The sequence below is a fragment of the Physeter macrocephalus genome, chromosome 14 (assembly GCF_002837175.3).
Source record: "Physeter macrocephalus isolate SW-GA chromosome 14, ASM283717v5, whole genome shotgun sequence".
NCBI lineage: Eukaryota > Metazoa > Chordata > Mammalia > Artiodactyla > Physeteridae > Physeter > Physeter macrocephalus.
The window spans coordinates 120,276,282-120,296,092 of NC_041227.1; the positions used below are offsets into that span (position 1 = coordinate 120,276,282).

At 35.2% G+C, this 19,811-nt stretch overlaps 1 protein-coding gene across 8 annotated transcripts in view; it reads left to right on the forward strand.

The window, feature by feature from the left end:
* The window catches only part of TANC2 (tetratricopeptide repeat, ankyrin repeat and coiled-coil containing 2), a 374,683-nt gene that overhangs the window by 31,823 nt on the left and 323,049 nt on the right, over positions 1–19,811 (forward strand). For all 8 annotated transcript variants that reach the window (XM_024130199.3, XM_028499426.2, XM_024130198.3 and 5 more), the window contains one exon: positions 14,847–14,940. In XM_024130199.3, coding sequence (XP_023985967.1) covers positions 14,874–14,940 — 67 coding nt within the window. In that variant the 5' untranslated portion in view covers positions 14,847–14,873. The remainder of the gene's footprint in view (positions 1–14,846; positions 14,941–19,811) is intronic.

Consider the following 19,811-nt stretch of genomic DNA (forward strand, 5'->3'; position numbering starts at 1 on the left):
TTCTTGTATTTTCTCCATTCTATTTCCAAGATTTTGGATCATCTTTACTATCATTATTCTGAAGTCTTTTTCAGGTAGACTGCCTATTTCCTCTTCATTTGTTTGGTGTGGTGGGTTTTTGCCTTGCTCCTTCATCTGCTGTGTGTTTCTCTGTCTTCTCATTTTGCTTAACTTACTGTATTTGTGGTCTCCTTTTCGCAGGCTGCAGGTTCGTAGTTTCCGTTGTTTTTGGTATCTGTCCCTAGTGGCTAAGGTTGGTTCAGTGCGTTGTGTAGGCTTCCTGGTGGAGTGGACTAGTGCATGTGTTTTGGTGGATGAGGCTGGATCTTGTCTTTCTGGTGGGCAGGTCCACGTCTGGTGGCATGTTTTGGGGTGTCTGTAGCCTTATTATGATTTTAGGCAGCCTCTCTGCTAATGGATGGGGTTGTGTTGCTGTCTTGCTAGTTGTTTGGCATAGGGTGTCCAGCACTGTAGCTTGCTGGTCGTTGAGTGAAGCTGGGTCTTGGTGTTGAGATGGAGATCTCTGGGAGATTTTCGCCGTTTGATATTATGTGGAGCTGGGAGGTCTCCTGAAATCAGCTCTCCCACCTCAGAGGCACAGGCTGACACACAGCTTGACCACCAAGACACTTTCAGCCACATGGCTCAGAAGAAAAGTGAGAAAAAGAAAGAAAGAAAGAACGAAAGAAAGAAAGAAAGAAAGAAAGAAAGAAAGGAAGGTAGGTAAAGAAAGTTATTAAAATAAAAATTTTTTTAATTATTAAAAATTAAAAAATTAAAAATAATGAAATAAAAGAAAGAAAGAAGAGAGCAACTTAAGTATCAAATCCACCAAAGATAAGAAGTGCTAAAAACTATACTAAAAAAAATTTTACAAAGTAAAAAAAAAAAACAGGATGGTCAGAACCCTAGGACAAATGGTGAAAGCAAAGCTATACAGACAAAATCTCACACAGAAGCACACGCATACACACTCACAAAAAGAGAAAAAGGGGAAAAAATAATATATCTTGCTCTCAAAGTCCACCTCCTCAACTTGGGATGATTCACTGTCTATTCAGGTATTCCACAGATGCAGGGCACTTCAAGTTGATTGTGGAGCTTTAATCCACCTCTTCTGAGGCTGCTGGGAGAGACCTCCCCCTCTCCTCTTTGTTCGCACAGCTCCTGGGGTTCAGCTTTGGACTTGGCCCCGCCTCTGCATGTAGGTCGCCTGAGCGTGTCTGCTGTTCGCTCAGACAGGACGGGATTAGAGGAGCAGCTGATTCGGGGGCTCTGGCTCACTCAGGCGGGGGGGGATGGAGGGGGCTGGATGTGGGGTGAACCTGCGGCGGCAGAGGCCAGCGTGACGTTGCACCAGCCTGAGGCTCGCCGTGCGTTCTCCCGGGGAAGTTGTCCCTGGATCCTGGGACCCTGACAGTGGCGGGCTGCACAGGCTCCCGGGAGGGGGTGTGTGGAGAGTGACCTGTGCTCGCACACAGGCTTCTTGGTGGCAGCAGTAGCAGCCTTAGCATCTCATGTCTGTCTCTGCTGTCCCCGCTGATAGCCGCGGCTCGTGCCCATTTCTGGAGCTCTTTTAAGCGGCGCCCTTGATCCCCTCTCCTCTCGCACCAGGAAACAAAGAGGCAAAAAAAAGTCTCTTGTCTCTTCGACAGCTCCGCGCCCGTCTCTGGAGCTCCTTTAAGCGGAGCGCTTAATCCTCTCTCCTCACGCCCCAGGAAGCAAAGAGGGAAGGAAAGGTCTCTTGCCTCTTTGGCAGGTCCAGACATCTCCCGGACTCCCTCCTGGCTAGCCGTGGTGCACTAACCCCACTAACCCCTTCAGGCTATGTTCACGCAGCCAACCCCAGTCCTCTCCCGGCTTCCGACCGAAGCCCGAGCCTCACCTCCCAGCCCCCGCCCGTCCGCAGGTGAGCAGACAAGCCTCTCGGGCTGGTGAGTGCTGGTCGGCACCGATCCTCTGTGCGGGAATCTCTCCGCTTTGCCCTCCGCACCCTGTTACTCTGCTCTCTTCCGTGGCGCTGAAGCTTCCCCCTCTGCCACCTGCAGTCTCTGCCCGTGAAGGGGCTTCTAGTGTGTGGAAACCTTTCCTTCTTCACAGCTGCCTCCCACTGGTGCAGATCCTGTCCCTATCCTTTTTTTTTTTTTGCGTTACGCGGACCTCTCACTGCTGTGGCCTCTCCCGTTGCGGAGCACAGGCTCCGGACACGCAGGCTCAGCGGCCATGGCTCACGGGCCCAGCCGCTCCGCGGCATGTGGGATCTTCCCGGACCGGGGCACGAACCCGCGTCCCCTGCATCGGCAGGCAGACTCTCAACCACTGCGCCACCAGGGAAGCCCCCGTCCCTATTTTTGGTTTCTGTTTATTCTTTTTTCTTTTGCCCTACCCAGGTACGTGGGGAGTTTCTTGCCTTTTGGAAGGTGTGAGGTCTTCTGCCAGCGTTCAGTGGGTGTTCTATAGGAGCAGTTCCACATGTAGATGTATTTCTGATGTATCCGTGGGGAGGAAGGTGATCTCCGCGTCTTATTACTCTTCCACCATCTTCTCCCGAGGTTCCGTTTGTTAAAATTGATGAACCTACATTGACACATCATTAGCACCCAAAGTCCATAGTTTACATTAGGGTTCCCTCTTGGTGGTATACATTCTGTGGGTTTTGACAAACGTATAATGACGTATATCTACAATTGTATTATCGTACAGAATATTTTTGCTGCCCTAAAAATCCTCTGCTCTGCCTAATCATCACTGCCGCCAACCTCTAGCAGCCACTAATCTTTTTAGTATTCATAGTTTTGCCTTTTGCAGAATGTCACATAGTTGGAATCTTATAGTCTTTTCAGATTGGTTTCTTTCACTTAATATGCATTTAAGTTTCCTCAATGTCTTTTCATGGGTTGATAGCTCATCTCTTTTTACTGCTGAATAATATTCCATAATCTGGATACCACAGTTTATTTATCCACTCACCTGCTTAAGGACATCTTGGTTGCTTCCAGGTTTGGGCAGTTATAAATAAAGCTGCTATACATACCCATGTCTTCCTTTATTTTTCATACACTGCTAGAGTGAGCATCCTTGTGTGGGCATTACAGTGAGATGATTGAGAGTAAGATCGAGCCCATCATCAATTTCTCCCCTTGCCTGAGAAATTAATTGCCCTACATTCCTTCCTGTGCCCTCAAATCTTGAATGAGATTACATGATTTGATGCTCTTTAGTGCAGTTCAGAATTTCTCTCTTAGAGAAATTATCAATGTTTATCTGTGGACAGAGCTCAGCTAATTTTGTTCAGTCCAAAGACTTCTCTGGATATAACTTGTTCAAAAAAGTTCTAGTATGAGCAGACATTTTATGATTATTGTATATTATACTGGATACTCTGGATTTTCCCTTAGTCCTTCCGTCTTTATATTGTCACCATCTCTTATCTTTGATTAATTGTAGGTACTTCTGGAGTTATTTAATGGAATGTATCTGACACATCTAGCAATTTACCTCAGTCAACATTCAATGGAAAACCATTCTTGATAATATACTGGTCATTCAACATGCCTTTCACAGATGGAAGAACATGCAGTTTCCAGATAGTGGACAGATGATTCTTCTTTCTTGTATTGATTTTGTCCTATCGTTGTTTATCCTTTTTTTTTTTTAACATAGAGTTTTTACCTTTTTTCAAAAGCCCCAGTTTATGCTGCTGGATTTATTTTTTAACTAATATTCTCATGGTTCACATTATTGCCTTTGTCATTGATTATTTACTTTTCCCGTTATAGTTATGTGCATACTTTTTTGAAATCTTCTGTTCTTCTCTATTTCTCTCTTAGATTATTTGTGAGTCCATTTTTTGGAACCCCCTCATGCCTTTAACAAATACTCACTAAATGCCTTTTATGTACCAGCTTCTGTGTCTGGTGCCAGGTTTTCAGTGGTAACCTTGCTTTTACAGTCTAGTGAGATAAACATATACTAAATAAACACTAAACAACTATATAGTCATTAATTACATTCTTGTGCCATGTTTTCTTTCAGGTTTTCTGTATGAGGAATATGCTATCTTTTAGATATTTTAAAATCAAGGATATGTATTTAAGTGCTTAGCATCTTCTGCTAAAACCATGTATTATAAAATATTATCATATTTTCCAACATTTCCATCATATCTGCATCATTAACCACTGCATCTTTCCCTGTAATGTTTAAAATTTTTCTTTGAAATGTTTAGTAAGCGTGGGTATGTGTGTGTGTTTTTTTCCCTTACAAAAATTTCTCTGAAGGGAAGGGTAATAAATGCTCAAAAATGAGTGGCATTTACTTTAAAGATCTATAGTTTACTTTTCACAGTTATACCAACAGGTTTGTTTTCAAGGGGACTCTGATAAAGGCAGTATCCAAATTAATACTGTGGAGAGAATTCTAGAAGGAGATTTTGTTGGTTTTCTGGATAGGGAAAGATAATAATTCATCATTTGGATCAGTATGTATTCTTGTTTTTGTAATTAAAATTCTACAGACAATGTCTCAATTTATTACTTTTCCTTGTTTTTTATTTTCTTACTGTTGAAAACATTTTCTTCAGATCCTATAGAACTTTAACAGCATGTTAACAGTATAATTTATCTACTAGGCATAGTTCCAACGTCAAGCAACTTGTTTCTAGAATGAGAAAACAAAAAAAAGTAAGAAGTCAATCTACCACAGAACCAGAAATAAGAATAAAAATAATACCAAACCACTGATAATGGAAGATGATTTAGGAACACAGATTATTTTTTTTTTTGAAGCTGGCTAACAGAACGCAAAATGTCTGATATGGAAAAGTTAAAGGGAATTCTGCGATTATTTAGCCTGAATGGTGCAGAAGTGCTTATGAGTTAATTTGATTACATTATTATTATGTAAATATTTACATGAAGGGGGATATTGTGCTCCTTTTTTGAATAACAGGATAAGAAAAGGGCTTTCTATGTGCAGGAGGGATGAACATTGAAAATGAAAATTGATTATCCACTAATAAAATAGTGCAAGAAGATACTGAGATAGGACATTGAATTTCCAGCCTTGGTGGACCATTAGGGCCAGAATAGTCAATACTTTTCCTGAATGGTTTAAGTCAGGTGTCACAAACATAGAAGCTCCGGGGTCATGTAGATAACGTAAGGTTTGAGTCAGTTAAGTACAAGACAGTTAGAAATGATTGGGGGTCTGTGAATGTTGTTTTTTATTCTCTTGCCAGAGATTCACTTGCCAGGAATTTATTTGATTATTTCTCCTAGAGAGTTAACATTTAAAAAAATTTGGATCTAAAACTTGGAAAAGTAGGGTGAAATTTAGCCATATATTACTGTCATAAATCCAATTAGATCAAACTGTCATTTTCCACTTAGCTTCAGTTTTGTAGAGTTTCTGTATTAATATTTTATTACAATAAATTTTCTAGTGGTGGGTTAACTTGAATAAGAAAGTCATTTTATCAAAATGTAGCAATGAGATGGATAATTAGCCTTAAATAAGTATTTTATGTTTCATTTCATTCTTTATACATTTTAGTCAATTTTTATAAAATGTTTTAGGACTATCAAAGACCAGAAAAACCCTCTATACTTCAAAAAGTGATCATCATTATAATTAATTTATTTCACCCATCATCATTTTTTACTTAAATTAACTGTAGAATGTCATCTTGGTTTATTTTTAGATATAAAATTTTTATTTTTTTTTACTCCTAGTTTTAGTAAATTTTAAGCAATAATTTGTTTTTCTTTTAATAATAATCTGTGCCTATACTTTTTTTTCCTTTTGAAACTTTGAAGAACTATACATATATAGTAGTAAGGTCTGAGTTAGGCAGAAGTTTGAAGTATGTCTAGAATTTTCTTGATTTTTCCTCAGATAAAAATTTGGACTTGCCTAAAATTTCTGTACCCTTCTCTGATTCACAATCATCTTAGTCTTCATTATTCTAGTTAGTTCATAACCTGTTTTTGTCTATTGAAGCTTAATTATATTACATCCGTTTACCTCTTTACCAAGTTAATAATCTGATGAATCAAGTCTTTGCTCAATTATTCATTGATTTATTTACTAATTTAAGAAGTGTCGAGAACCTCCTATGAGCTAGGCATCGAGGATAAAAAGAGTTAGATCAGGTTTCTGTACAAGAGATTCGATTTGGACAGTGATACACAAACTAAAGAAATTAATTGATTAATTCAATAAATATTTATTTGGTACCTGCTGTTTACCAGGTATTCTCCAGTTATGGGCTTGCAGCAGTGAGTTAAATAAGCAGCTTTCATACCCTTGTGAAGCTTGTATTCTAGTGGGGGAACTGACAGTAAATAAAAACAGGTATATAATACATCATTTAGAGATCAGTATTTGAAGAAAAATAAAGAATAGAAAGAGATGGGCAAGGGCTTTGGAGCATAAATCATTCTACAGAGTTGCCCTCCTTGAGTTAAAAGGAGCTGGTCTTTTGTACTCCTGCACTAATGAGTCATTGGTGGCTCTAGTTAGTCTAGAACAGTTCTCTGGTGAAGGGGGAGCAGCTCTCAGCCAATAATAACACCTGGAGGGATGGATGCACTGATCCGGTAATGAGGATCTGGGTGGGACATCATAGTGTCCACTAAAGCAGGATATCTTTTCTCCCCCCACCCCAAATGAGTTTTGTCATAATTTTTCTTGATGCATTTGCAAAGACTAATGCCAACCTGTAGCAGTACTTTAAAATATATTTACTAGAGTAAGGTAAAATAAGTATGTGGTAGTGCCACAAAAAGATAAATAAATTAAACGTATTTTAAAAACAAGAACCAAATGGAATACTGCTTCTGGGAGTTTTAATTTGGATCCCTAGATTTAGAAATTTCATAGTTTCAGCTCTTTTAAATAGATTTATTAAGTGTTTCTTATTTAAGAAGAGACACTGAGGAGGAGGACAAAGAGCATGGGTTCAAATATGACCTTAAGCATTTATTAGCTGTATAACTGTGGACATGCTATTTTGCTTTTCTTTAATTCAGCTTCCTTTTCTTTAAAATGAAGCAAATACTACCTGTCTTAAGGAGGTTTTGATGAGGACTAAATGAAATCATATGTGTATAATATTTTACATAATATATATTTTTCTCACTTGTATACACACAGAGAATCTGATATATAAGAAAATAGTTGTTCATTCTCTTCTAAGAAAATATAAATTTAAGGATTCTAAAGTTTGCTATTTAAATTTCATGGTATGTTTTAAAGCATGGAGCATATATATATATATTTGGTTTTTTTTAAAGCATGATGTACATTTTTTATATATCCCTACATATAAAACAATTTTTTCAAGTCTTTCAAATATTAGTGAAGTAAGTACTTATCAAGCTTGGAACTTTTACTTCTTAGATAGTCTCTTGAAGTAAGATTAGGGGGCAGAAACCCTAAAAATGGCTCTCAAGATGCATATATAAAAGGAATATTTCATAAATGCTTGAAATATTTTTAGGATTCATCACCATATTTATCTTCACTGGAAAAAGGATGTTTTTTTTTTCATTGTTTTCTTTGGTCACTTTATTTATTTATTTTTATTTATTATTTTTAACATCTTTTTTGGAGTATAATTGCTTTCCAATGGTGTGTTAGTTTCTGCTTTACAACAGAGTGAATCAGTTATACATATACATCTATTCCCATATCTCTTCCCTCTTGCATCTCTCTCACTCCCACCCTCCCTATTTTTTGATGTTCACCTTAAATCTTGTTTTACACTGTATCTAATGACCTTGCTAAATTCACTTACTAATTCTAATGGTTTATAAATTCTTTTAGGTTTTCTAAGTAAGTAATCATACTGTTTGTGAAAGTGGCATTTTTGTTCTCATTCTTTATACTTTCTATTTCACGTTCTTACCTATTTGTACTGGCTAAGACCTTCAGGACCATGTTAAGTGCAAGTAGTGATAATAAGTGGTCACATTCTTCAGTCTCGGGAAATGTTTGCAGTCATTCACCATTTAGTATGATGTTCGCTATAGGCTTTTTATTTTTTAAAATAAATTTATTTATTTTTGGCTGCGTTGCGTCTTCATTGCTGCGCACGGGCTTTCTCTGGTTGTGGCGAGCGGGGGCTACTCTCTGTTGCAGTGCGGTGGCTTCTTTTGTTGCGGAGCATGGGCTGTAGGCACGCAGGCTTCAGTAGTTGTGCCTTGTGGGCTCAGAAGTTGTGGTTCACCGGGTCTAGAGCGCAGGCTCAGTAGTTGTGGTGCACATGCTTAGTTGCTCCGCGGCATGTGGGGTCTTCCTGGACCAGGAATTGAACCCGCGTCCCCTGCATTGGCAGGCAGATTCTTAACCACTGTGCCACCAGGGAAGTCCTCTATAGGCTTTTTAAAAGATACACTTTATGATATTAAAGAGCTTCTCTTTTATTTCTTGTTTTGTGTAAGTTTTTTAAAAAATAATGAATGAATGTTGAATTTTATGAATTGGTTTTGTTTCATCTCTTGATAATATGATTTATTTCTTTTGTTACATGGTAAATTATATTGATTTACATGTGTTAAATCATTTTTGCATTTCTGAATTAAACCAGCACTTGGTCCTGATCTATATATTGGTAGATTTAATTTTGCCAATATTTTGTTCAGAATTTTTGTACTTATGGCAAAAGAGAGGTCTGTAACATTTCTTTCCTGTAACAACCTTGTTGACTTTTGTTATCAAACTTATGCTGTCTTTAGAAAACATGTTTGGAAATGCTTCCTATTCTTCTGCAGTCTGGAACAATTTGTGTAAGATTGATATTATTTCTTCCTTAAATTGTTGAAATCATCTGGGCCTAGAGTCAGTGTGTTTTTACCTCATATAAAAAAGTTCAAACATATAGATATTCAACATAATTTTACATTTAACCACATGTGTATCTGCTACTTAGAATCTTGTGTTAACATTTTGCTATAATTGCTTTATTACATGTGTGCCTTCACTTCCCTCTATCCATCCATCATTTTGTCTTATTTTTTAATGCATTTCAAAGTATTTAGATATATCAGTATGCTTTCCTCTAAATATTTAAGCATAAATATCATTAAGTAAAGTTGAATATTTTCTTACTTTTTTCTTCTGAAGTAAAATTTATATGCAATATGATGCATAAATCTGGTGTGAACATTGGCTGAGTTTTGACAAATGTATGTATATGTGTATCCCAAGCTCCCTCAAGATACAGAATATTACCATCATACTGGAAAATTTACTCATGCCTTTTCTCAGTTAATTCTCATATCTATCCCTAAGAGACAACCATTTTTCTGATTTTTTTCTTACCATATATTACTGCATACATTTTAATGTAAGTTTCTTTCACTCAACATATTATATTTTGAGATTTATCTATGTTGTTGAACATATGAATAGTTCATACCTTTTTATTGCTGAGTAGTATTCCACTGTAAGAAGATCCCACAGTTTATCCATCTTCCTGTTGATGGGCACCTGTGCTAGTTTTTGGCTGTTATGAATAAAGCTGCTATGAAAATTGTTGTACTAGTCTTTTTAAACACATATGTTTTCATTTCTCCTGGGTAAATATGTAAGGGGTGGAGTCATATGTTAGGTATATGCTTAGTTTTATAATAAACTCTCCAAAGCAATTGTACTCTTATACTCCTAAAACAATGTATTAAGAATTTCAGTTGCTCTCCATCCTGGTCAATATTTGATATTGTCAGGCTTTAAAAAATTAGCTCTTCTGGTGGGAATATAGAGGTAGTAGCTCGTTGTAATTTGTATCTACCCAATGACAAAATGTTGAGTTCCTTTTATATGTGTGTTAAAAAAGAAGATATGTCTTTTTTTAAAAAGTGTCTATTCAAATCTTTTACCCATTTAAAAATTGAGGGCTTCCCTGGTGGCGCAGTGGTTGCGCATCCGCCTGCCGATGCAGGGGAACCGGGTTCGCGCCCTGGTCTGGGAGGATCCCACATGCCGCGGAGCGGCTGGGCCCGTGAGCCATGGCCGCTGAGCCTGCGCGTCCGGAGCCTGTGCTCCGCAACGGGAGAGGCCGAAGCAGAGGGAGGCCTGCATACCACACACACAAAAAAAATAAATAAAAAATAAAAATTGAATTGTGTCTATTATCGAGTTGTAGGTGTTTTTTATATATCTTGGATGTTTATTTGTGTTAGATATATGTTTTGTGCATAATTCCTCCCAGTTTGTGATTTGTCTATTCATTTACTTAATGTTATTTTTGATGAGCAGATTTTTTTTTACATTTTAATGAATTTTTATGGTTATTACTTGCTGTGTCTAAGAATCCTTTGCCTGCCTCTAAATAATGAAGATATTCTCCTGTGTTTTCTTCTAAAAGCTTTATGATGTTAGCATTTATGTGATGTTTGATGTTTGATTTACTTTGAATTAATTTTCATGTATAGTGTGAGGCACAGATCAAGGTTAAGTTTTAAAAAAATGGATATATATTTGTTCCACCACCATTTGTTGAAAAGACTTTCCTTTACGCATTAATGACTTTATTGAAAACAAATGACAGTATTAAGTATAGGTCTTTTTCTGCACTAGCTATTCTGTTCCATTGATCTATTTGATGAATCTTACGACAGTACTATACTGTCACAATTACTGGAGCTTTATAGAGTAAGTCTTGATTTCGGGTCTTATAAGTGCTTTAGCTTTTTTTGGTAGTTTCCAAGATTGCTTTGGATATTCTAGGCTCTTTGCAGTACCATATGCATTGTAGAATCAACTTCTCAATTTACACACACAAAAAATGCCTGCTGGAATTTGGTTGAGATTGTATTGTTTCTTTAGAGCAATATAGGGAGAATTGACAGTTTAATGATATTGAACCTTCCAATCTGTGAACGTAGTATATAGGCATACCTTGTTTTACTACGCTTCGCTTTACTGTGCTTTGCAGATATTGTGTTTTTTACATATTGAAGGTTTGTGGCAACCCTGAGTCGAGCAAGTCTATTGGCACCATTTTTCCAACGGTATTTGTTCACTTCATGTCTCTGTCACAATTTGGTAGTTCTTGCAATATTTCAAGCATTTTCATTTTTTATTATATTTGTTATGGTGATCTGTGATCAATGATCTTTTTTAAAATTGAGGTATGATTTATACAATATTATATTAGTTTCAGTTATACAGCACAGTGATTCAATATTTTTACAGATAGTACTCCATTAAAAGTTACTAGAAGATAATGGCTATAATTCCCTGTGCTATACAATATATCCTTGTTGCTTATCTATTTTATGCACAGTAGTTTGTATGTCTTAATCCCATACCCCTAATTTGCCTCTCCCCTTTGTTAACTGCTAGTTTATTTTCTGTACGTGATCAGTGATCTTTGATGTTATCACTATAACTTGCTGAAGGCTTGGGTGATGGTTAGCGTTTTTTAGCATTAAAGTATTTTAAAATTAAGGTATATATAATACATCGTTTTCTCAGACATAATGGTATTGCATACTTAATAGACTACAGTATAAACATGACTTTCATATGCACTGGGAAACCAAAAAATTTGTGTGACTCACTTTATTGTAGTATTTACTTTTTTGCAGTGGTCTGGAACCAAACCCCCAATATCTCCGAGGTGTGCCTCTGTCTCTACTTATTTAGGTCTTCTTTAATTCTCTTTAAAGCAACCTTTTGTAGTTTTCAGTGTCTTTCGTTAAGGATTTTTGAGTCGATGTTCATGAGGTATGTAATCTGTAATTGTCTTTTCTTATAATCTCTGTTGGATTTTGTGATTAAGATCATGTTGCCCTCTTAAAATGTGTTGGGAAGTATTATTTTTATTTTCTTAAAGAATTTTTATAAGATTGGTGTTATTCTTAAATGTTTGCCAGACTTCACTAGTGAAATAGTCTGGCCTGGTACTTTGTGGGAAAAGTTTTGATAAATTCAGTTTCTTTAATAGAGATAGAGCTAGTTGAGATTTTCTGCTCAACTTTGTGTTGCATTAAGTTGTATTTTTCAAAGAATTTGTTTCATGTAAAATGTTAAATTTGGTGTAAAGTTGTTCGTATAGCTTCCTATTTAGAAAAAGGCTTTAGTATCTGAAATGATGTCCCCTATTTCATTCCTGATATTGGTAATTTCCATCTGTTTCTCTTGATCAGCCTTGCTACTAGGTTTTTCAGTTTTGCTACTTTTCAGAAATCCAGTGTTTGACTTTGTTGATTTTATCCATTTTGGATTTGTTTTCTGCTTCACTCATTTTTACTCTTTACTCTTTCTTTCCATTTGCTTTCTTTGGATTTGGTTTGCTGTTTGTTTTTGAACTTCTTGAGATAGAAGTTTAGCTATTGATTTTGACCCTTCTGTTCTAATACTGCAGTTAAGGTATACATTTATTTATAAGCATTGCTTTAGTTACATCCCATATGTTTCCCTAAGTCATTTTTTCATTATCATTCATTGCACATATTTTTAAATTTCCATTGTGATTTATTTACTTTTTTTGACTCATGGGTTATTTAGAAGTGCATCACTTAATTTTCAAGCAGTAGGGGATTTTCTAAATTTTTAAAAATTATTCACTTGTAATAATTTGCATTGTAGTCAGAGAATATACTTCCAAAGAGTTCAGTGCTTTGAAATTTATTGAGACTTGCTTTATAACCCAGCATATGGTCCATTTTGGTATATGTTTTGTGTATAGTTTGTGTATTCTCTTTTTATTTGGAAGAGCATACTATACATATACTTTGTAAGTCTAGTTGGTTAATTATGTAGTTCAAATCTTCTATCAGTATATCTTAAGTGAATTTTTTGTCTGCTTGGTGTTGTAGCTATTGACAAATGTGTGTTGGTCTCCCACGTGATTATGGATTTATCTGTATCATCTATTAGTCTTGGATATTTTTGCTTTATATATTTTTAAGCTTTGTTGTTGGGTACATTGAGGTTTAGAATTAGGGTATCTTCTTGTTGGTATGACTTTTTAATTATTAAGAAATATCTTGCCTTGTCTACTTTGAGATTGGCATAGCTATGCTAGCTTCTTTTTAATTGGTTTTTATGTGGTATATCTTCTCTCATCATTTTATATTTAATCTTTCTGTGTCCATAAATAGTCTTTTAGTAGAGTATTTAACATAATAACAGATATAATTTAAGTTTAAAGCTACCAACATACTATTTGATTTATATTTTATCCACAGGTACTGTGCTTTTTCTCTCACTTCTTACCTTCTTTGGTTCAGTCAGATATTTTAATCATTCTTTTTCTCACCTCAGTTAGCTTTTAATGGCTATCCTAGAAATTACTACATGAATTTTGAGTTGTTGCAGTCTAGTGTAAATTATTACTTCTGCCACTTCCTGCACAATGTAGACAGATATCTTGGACACTTTAACTTCGTTTACCCCACTCCTCACTTTTCTGTCATTGTCATTATGCATTTAAAATCTCTATATATTTTAAACTTAACAAGTTAGTAATGTTATAGTTTTTTTACAATTATTGTTCATTCATATTTACCAATATACTTCCTTTTCTATGGCTCTTCCTTTTTGCATTTCTATGTTTTTTTCTAGTATCATTTTCCTTCTGTTGGAAGAACTCCCTTTTAGTATTTCTTTTAATGATAAATTCCTTGTTTTTGTTCTGAAATCACCTTTATTTCATTTTCATTTTTCAAAACATTTTAAACTGTGAATAGATTTCTTGATTGGCACCTCTTTTCTTTCAAAAATTTTAAGCAGTCATTCCATTGTCTTGGGCCATTCAGCATTTCTATTGAAAGTTATCTCTCAGTCTATTGATTGTTGCTTCTTTCAGTGTGTTTATTTTTTCCCTAGCTGCTTAAAGATGTGGCTTTATGTGTCATCAATGTAAGGAAATTCTTGATTGTTGTCACTTCAGATAAAGTTTCTTTCTTATTTTTTCTTTCTTTTCTTCTGGGATTTCAATGATATGTATGTTAGAACCTTTCAAAGGATTCCATATGCCTCTCATACTCTTCTGTAGTTTTCAACCTTTAATTTCTCTGTGCTTTGGTTCAAAGATTTTCTGCTAACCTCTGTTCTAATTCACATTTGCTCCGTTCAATCTGCTGCAGGTGCCAAGTACTGACACTTGGGAAATTTTGCTGTGCAGAGCAAGGATATAGGAGCAGTAATTGGTCCTTGTGGGAATACAGAGAGGGGCTTACTTATTTGTTTTTGGTTAGGACGTACTAGCATGTTTATGTTATGACTGGAATGATTCAGTAGAGAGAAAAAAATTAAAGCTGCGCGAGAGAGAAAAGGAAGATGACTTTCAGATAAAAGTTCTTGAGGTGAGAGAGGACATAATCCAAAGCACAATCAGCAGGATTTTCCTTTGATAGGAGTGGGACATAAAGAGGTTAGTAGTATACCTGTATACTGATGTACTCATGTATATTAGTAGTCTTGTGAGATGGAATTCTGGCTTGACCAATGGGAAATTGGCATCTATTCTTAAGTTCTGAACTCTTAAACTTTGGGTGTGTGCATTGAGCATATGGGAAAATTGTCTGAGAAATGGAAAACCTGGTGGAAGGGTGAACTGTATTTATAGCTACCTAATTGTTTTCTATTTCTCTGTACCCTCTGTGATGTCTACCTTTGTCTGTTAGGGTACTCAAAGTATTATAGCATATTTTTAAGAAACAACATAAAAGTTAAATTATTTAAATAAATGTTTCTCTCATGTAGTTAAAATTTCTGTACTATATATTTAGACAGAGTAGTTAATTCCTTATAGCACATTTAAAATTAATTCTTAATAGTATTTTGAATAGAAAACCAAGTTTTCTAACGTTTTCCCACATTTTCTTTTACAGTTTTGTGAATACTAGAATAGCACAACCATGTTTCGGAATAGTCTCAAGATGCTTCTTACTGGAGGGAAATCAAGTCGTAAGAACAGATCAAGTGGTGAGTGACTCTGCTACATTTATTCTGTATTTTAGAAAAGAAAGTTCTCTTAGGGATCTGAATTAGTGCTACAACACTTTATATATTTATTTATTAAATGGCTTATTTAATTTAGAAAAAAAGAAAGTGTACATTCCTATAGGCTGTCAGACTCTATTAAGAGGAACACTTGATGAACACTCATCAGGAATAGTCAGGTAAAGGAAGAGTTTGTGAAAGAAAAATATTTATTTCTAATATATGAGAGTATAATGCTTCTGTGTGAACTATGTATTAAAGACTTTCTAGACCTAAATTTATTTTGAATTAACATGTAAAGTTATTTCAGTCCTAGATACTCTTTGGGGAATGAGACTAAATATAATAGAAACTGTCCTCAAAGGGTTATACAGAAAGTGAAATATAAGTTGAACATTTTTCTAGTCATTAAAATAAAGATTTTTTTAAAAAAACAAGAGTGTAATTCTTAGGCTTTTAAGGTAAAAACAAACCAAAACTGTATACTTTATACTTTTGGGGGAGAAATGTTGAAGATTAATGTACTAAATGTTTGTTTTCTGCAAATGGGTTGTTGGTATTTATCATGTTCTTTTCTTTAATTGAAGTATAGTTGATTTACAATACTGTGTTAGTTTCAGGTGTGCATCATAGCGATGCAGTATTTTTGCAGATTATATTCCATTATAGGTTATTATAAGATAATGGGTATAATCCCCTGGGCTATACAGTATATCCTTGTTGCTATTATATCCTTTTAATCTTTTCAATTTCCTAATTTTTATGCATTTTACAAGGTTTCATAAGTAGTATGTTCATTATCATTCTCTTCAAAATGTTTTTTAGCTCTCTTTGTGATTTCTTCTTGATCCATAGGTATTTAAAGTATAATTGTTAATTTCCAGACAGTTGATGATTTCCTGGTTATCTTATTATTAACTTAGCTTAATTGTACTCTTATCAGAGAACCTATCCTGTATTTTATTCTTTTCATATTTATTGAGATTTCCCTTACAGCTCGGCATATGATCAATTTAGTCTAATGTTCTAGATGCACCAAATAATGTGGATTCTGCAGTTATTGGGTGTAGTGTGGGTCAGTTTTTGTTAATGGTAGTCCTCAAACGTTTTATATCCTAACTTATTTTTTAAAAATTATTTACTGAGGAAGGTGTGATTAAATCTCACACTATGATTGTAGAATTGTCTATATTTGAAAATATCTTATTAGATGCATTGAAATTTAGACTTACTGTATCTTCCTGGTGAATTAACTGTTTTACTATAACGAAATGTCCCTCTGTATTTTTAATAATGCCTTTTGTTTGAAAGTTGACTTTGTCTAATGTTAGTATAGCTATACTAGCTTTCTTTTGATTAGTATTTATAAGGTATAATTTGTTCCATTCTTTTATTTTCAACATATATATATGGTTATACTGTTAATAGCACATAGTTGAATTTTTTTTTTTTATTCATTCAGACAAGTTTTTCTCTTAAGGGAGATGTTGGTTCGTCTACAGTAATTCAACCAGTGATATATTTGGGTTTAAATATAACATATTGCTGTGTGTTTTGTGCTTGTCCTGACTGTTCTATGCTTTTTCTCTCTCCTTTATTGCTTTATTTTGGGTTGATCAAAAGATTTTTTATATTCCATATCTCTCCTTATTGACTTGGAGATTATATACTCTTATAATTCATTCAGTGGTTAGCTTAAAGATTAAAACATCAATCAAAGTTTGGTATCAATTGGTACTTTTACCCCCTTCCTGGACTAATGGAAGAGCCTTAGAATCTTTTCACCTATATGTATTTAAACGCCACAAGACATTATTATTGTTTTATGTAGTCACTGTTGTTTGGGTTTATTCACATATTTGACATTTTTATTGATATTCGTTCCCTCCTGCTTCCTTCACTTTCTAGATGGGATCACCAAATTTCTTTTTGTTTGTAGAACACCCTTTAAAATTTCCTTTAGTTGGGATCTTGATGTGATTTTACTTTGCCTTTAGTTATCTGAAAGTGTCTTTATTTTGCCTTTATTTTTGTAGGATGTTTTTGCTGGGAGTGGAATTATAGGTTGGCAGTTATTTTCTTTCAGCACTTTGAAATATTGTTCATTGTCTTCTGGCTTCTTGAATTATTTCTGGTGAAAAGTCAACTGTCAGTCTAATTGCTCCCTCTTTAAAGGCAATCTATCGTTTTTCTCTTTGTTTTTAGTTTTCTACATTTACATTGATGTGCCTAGGAGTGGTTTTCTTTTTAATCTGTCTTTGTTTCTCTTCTATTTATTTATGTTTGTAGGGTTTTTTGAATCTGTGGCTTGATGACTTTCATCAGTTTTGGAAAGCTATTACTCATTATCTCTTCAAATTTTATTTTTTCCCCTTTTTCTCTTTCTCCTTTCTTTCTAGGACTCCAGTTGTGCATTTGATAGACTACATGTGTGTCATCTATGTCTCTTACACTCTCTTTCTATCCTTTTGTCTCTATATGCTTTATGCTGGATATTTTCTTTTTATCTGTCTTATAGTTCACTGATTCACTCTTCATTGGTATATAACCTGCTCTTAACCACATTCAGTTCTTAATTTTAGATTTTGTATATTTCAGTTCTAGAACTTCCATTTGCTTTTTAATTTTTTTTTAAATTTGGAAATACTTTAAAAAAAATTTTTTTTAATTAATTTATTTATTTATTTTTGCCTGTGTTGGGTCTTCGTTTCTGTGCGAGGGCTCTCTCCAATTGTGGCAAGCGGGGACCACTCTTCATTGCGGTGCGCGGACCTCTCACTATCGCGGCCTCTCTTGTGGAACACAAGCTCCAGACGCGCAGGCTCAGTAATTGTGGCTCACGGGTCCAGTTGCTCCGCGGCATGTGGGATCCTCCCAGGCCAGGGCTCGAACCCGCGTCCCCTTCATTGACAGGCAGATTCTCAACCACTGCGCCACCAGGGAAGCCCCTGGAAATATTTTTTTTTTAATTAATTTTTTTTGGCTATGCCGTGTGGCTTGTGGGATCCTTGTTCCCTGAGCAGGGATTGAACCCAGGCCCTTGGCAGTGAAAGCACAGAGTTCTAACCACTGGACCTCCAGGGAATTCCCAAAATTTGGAAATAATTTTAAGTTTACTGAAAGGTTGCAGCAGTAGTACAAAGAATTCCATATACCCTTGCACAGATTCATGAACTTTTCACTGCACTTGTTTCATCATTCTCTCTCTATAAGTACACACGCACAGTGTCTCCGTTTCTCCCCTACTTCACCCTTTCTCTCTCACTCACTCTTTTTTATATCACTTGAGGGTGGGTTAAATACATCATGCCCCTTTACTCCTAAAAATTTCAATGGGTATTTCTTAAGGAAATTCTTTTTTATACCACAGTCCAGTTATCAACCTCAAGCAGTTTAAGATTGATACAATACTTTTATCCTATCTACCATCTATTCTCCAAATTTTGTCAGTTTACCTAGTAATTTTTTAAAAAGGAATTTCCCCCTTTCCTTTCCAAGATCCAGTCTAGAATAAGGTATTATATTACTTGTTATGTCTTTTTACTCTCATTTAATTCAAAACAGTTTCTCAGCCTTTCTTGACATGTTTGAAGAATAACTAGAATGCTTCTAATTTTATATTTGTTCTGATTTTTTTAAATGATTAGATTCAGGGTATGTTTCTGTGGTCTGAATGTTACATATGTTCTTTTCTTCTTGGGTTATCACAGCTGGAGGCACATAATGTCCATCTGTCACTCATTAGTGATTTTGATGACCAAATCAGTGTACTGTCCAGTTTCTCTGCTATATAGATACTGATTTTCCCCTTTCAACTTAAAAACAGTCTGCAGGTAGACACCATTAGGTTTTTATTTTTTTCTGTTCTTTGTCAGTACTATTCTCAATCTTGTCTCTTATCTTTTATAAATATAGACCTACTGTATTTATATCTGTATTTTTCTGTCTAACTCTAAATGTGTCTGTTTCTGTTGGTTTTTACTAACATAATTTTATTTCCTCCTATGCCTCTTTTTTTTTTCCATGAGCTTTTCATTTTGGGTTAATTTTAGTTTTACAGAAAAGTTGCAAAGATAGTACAGAGAATTCCTATATATCCTTTACCTAATTTTCCCAACTGTTACATCTTATATTACCATGGTGCATTTGCCAAAACTAAGAAACCAACATTGGTATATTGCTATTAACTAAACTCCACACTTTTATTTGGATTTCATTAGCTTTTTTATTAAACTCCTCATTGTGTTCCAGAATTGAATCCAGAGAACTACATTGCATTTAGGTATTGCATCTCCCCAGACATTAACTGGATTTAGCAGAAGACGAATAATAGTTGACGTCACCCCACTGGTCACTTTTTGAAAGACACACACACACACACACACACACACGCACACAGAGTAACTCATACATGTCAGAGATCCAAGCTGCCTCCACATTTGACACTTAAAGAAATGGTTTATCCAAAATTTATTTTCTGGTCAAGAACTATGATTTCCTTAGACACCTACAGTTGTTCACTTTTGACACCAGCAGTAGGATTTTCTGTCACTTCACAACAACTAATCCATATAAAATAACTAGTAGAAAACAGTAAAGCCATATTAAGATGCAGATGCTGGGTAGACTTTTTGCCCTGAGTACCAGGTGAATGATTTATTTCCACATACTACCCTTATTAGAGGTAGGCACCAAATTTGTGCTTTAGCAAAATTACAAATTATTGTATCCTAGACTTCTGAATAACTACTGCTTTAGTAGCAATCATATTATTAAATCCATATATGTCAAGGTTCTACTGTATTATTAAAGCTTATTATTTTGATTTACTGGGTATTTAATTATGTCAATAA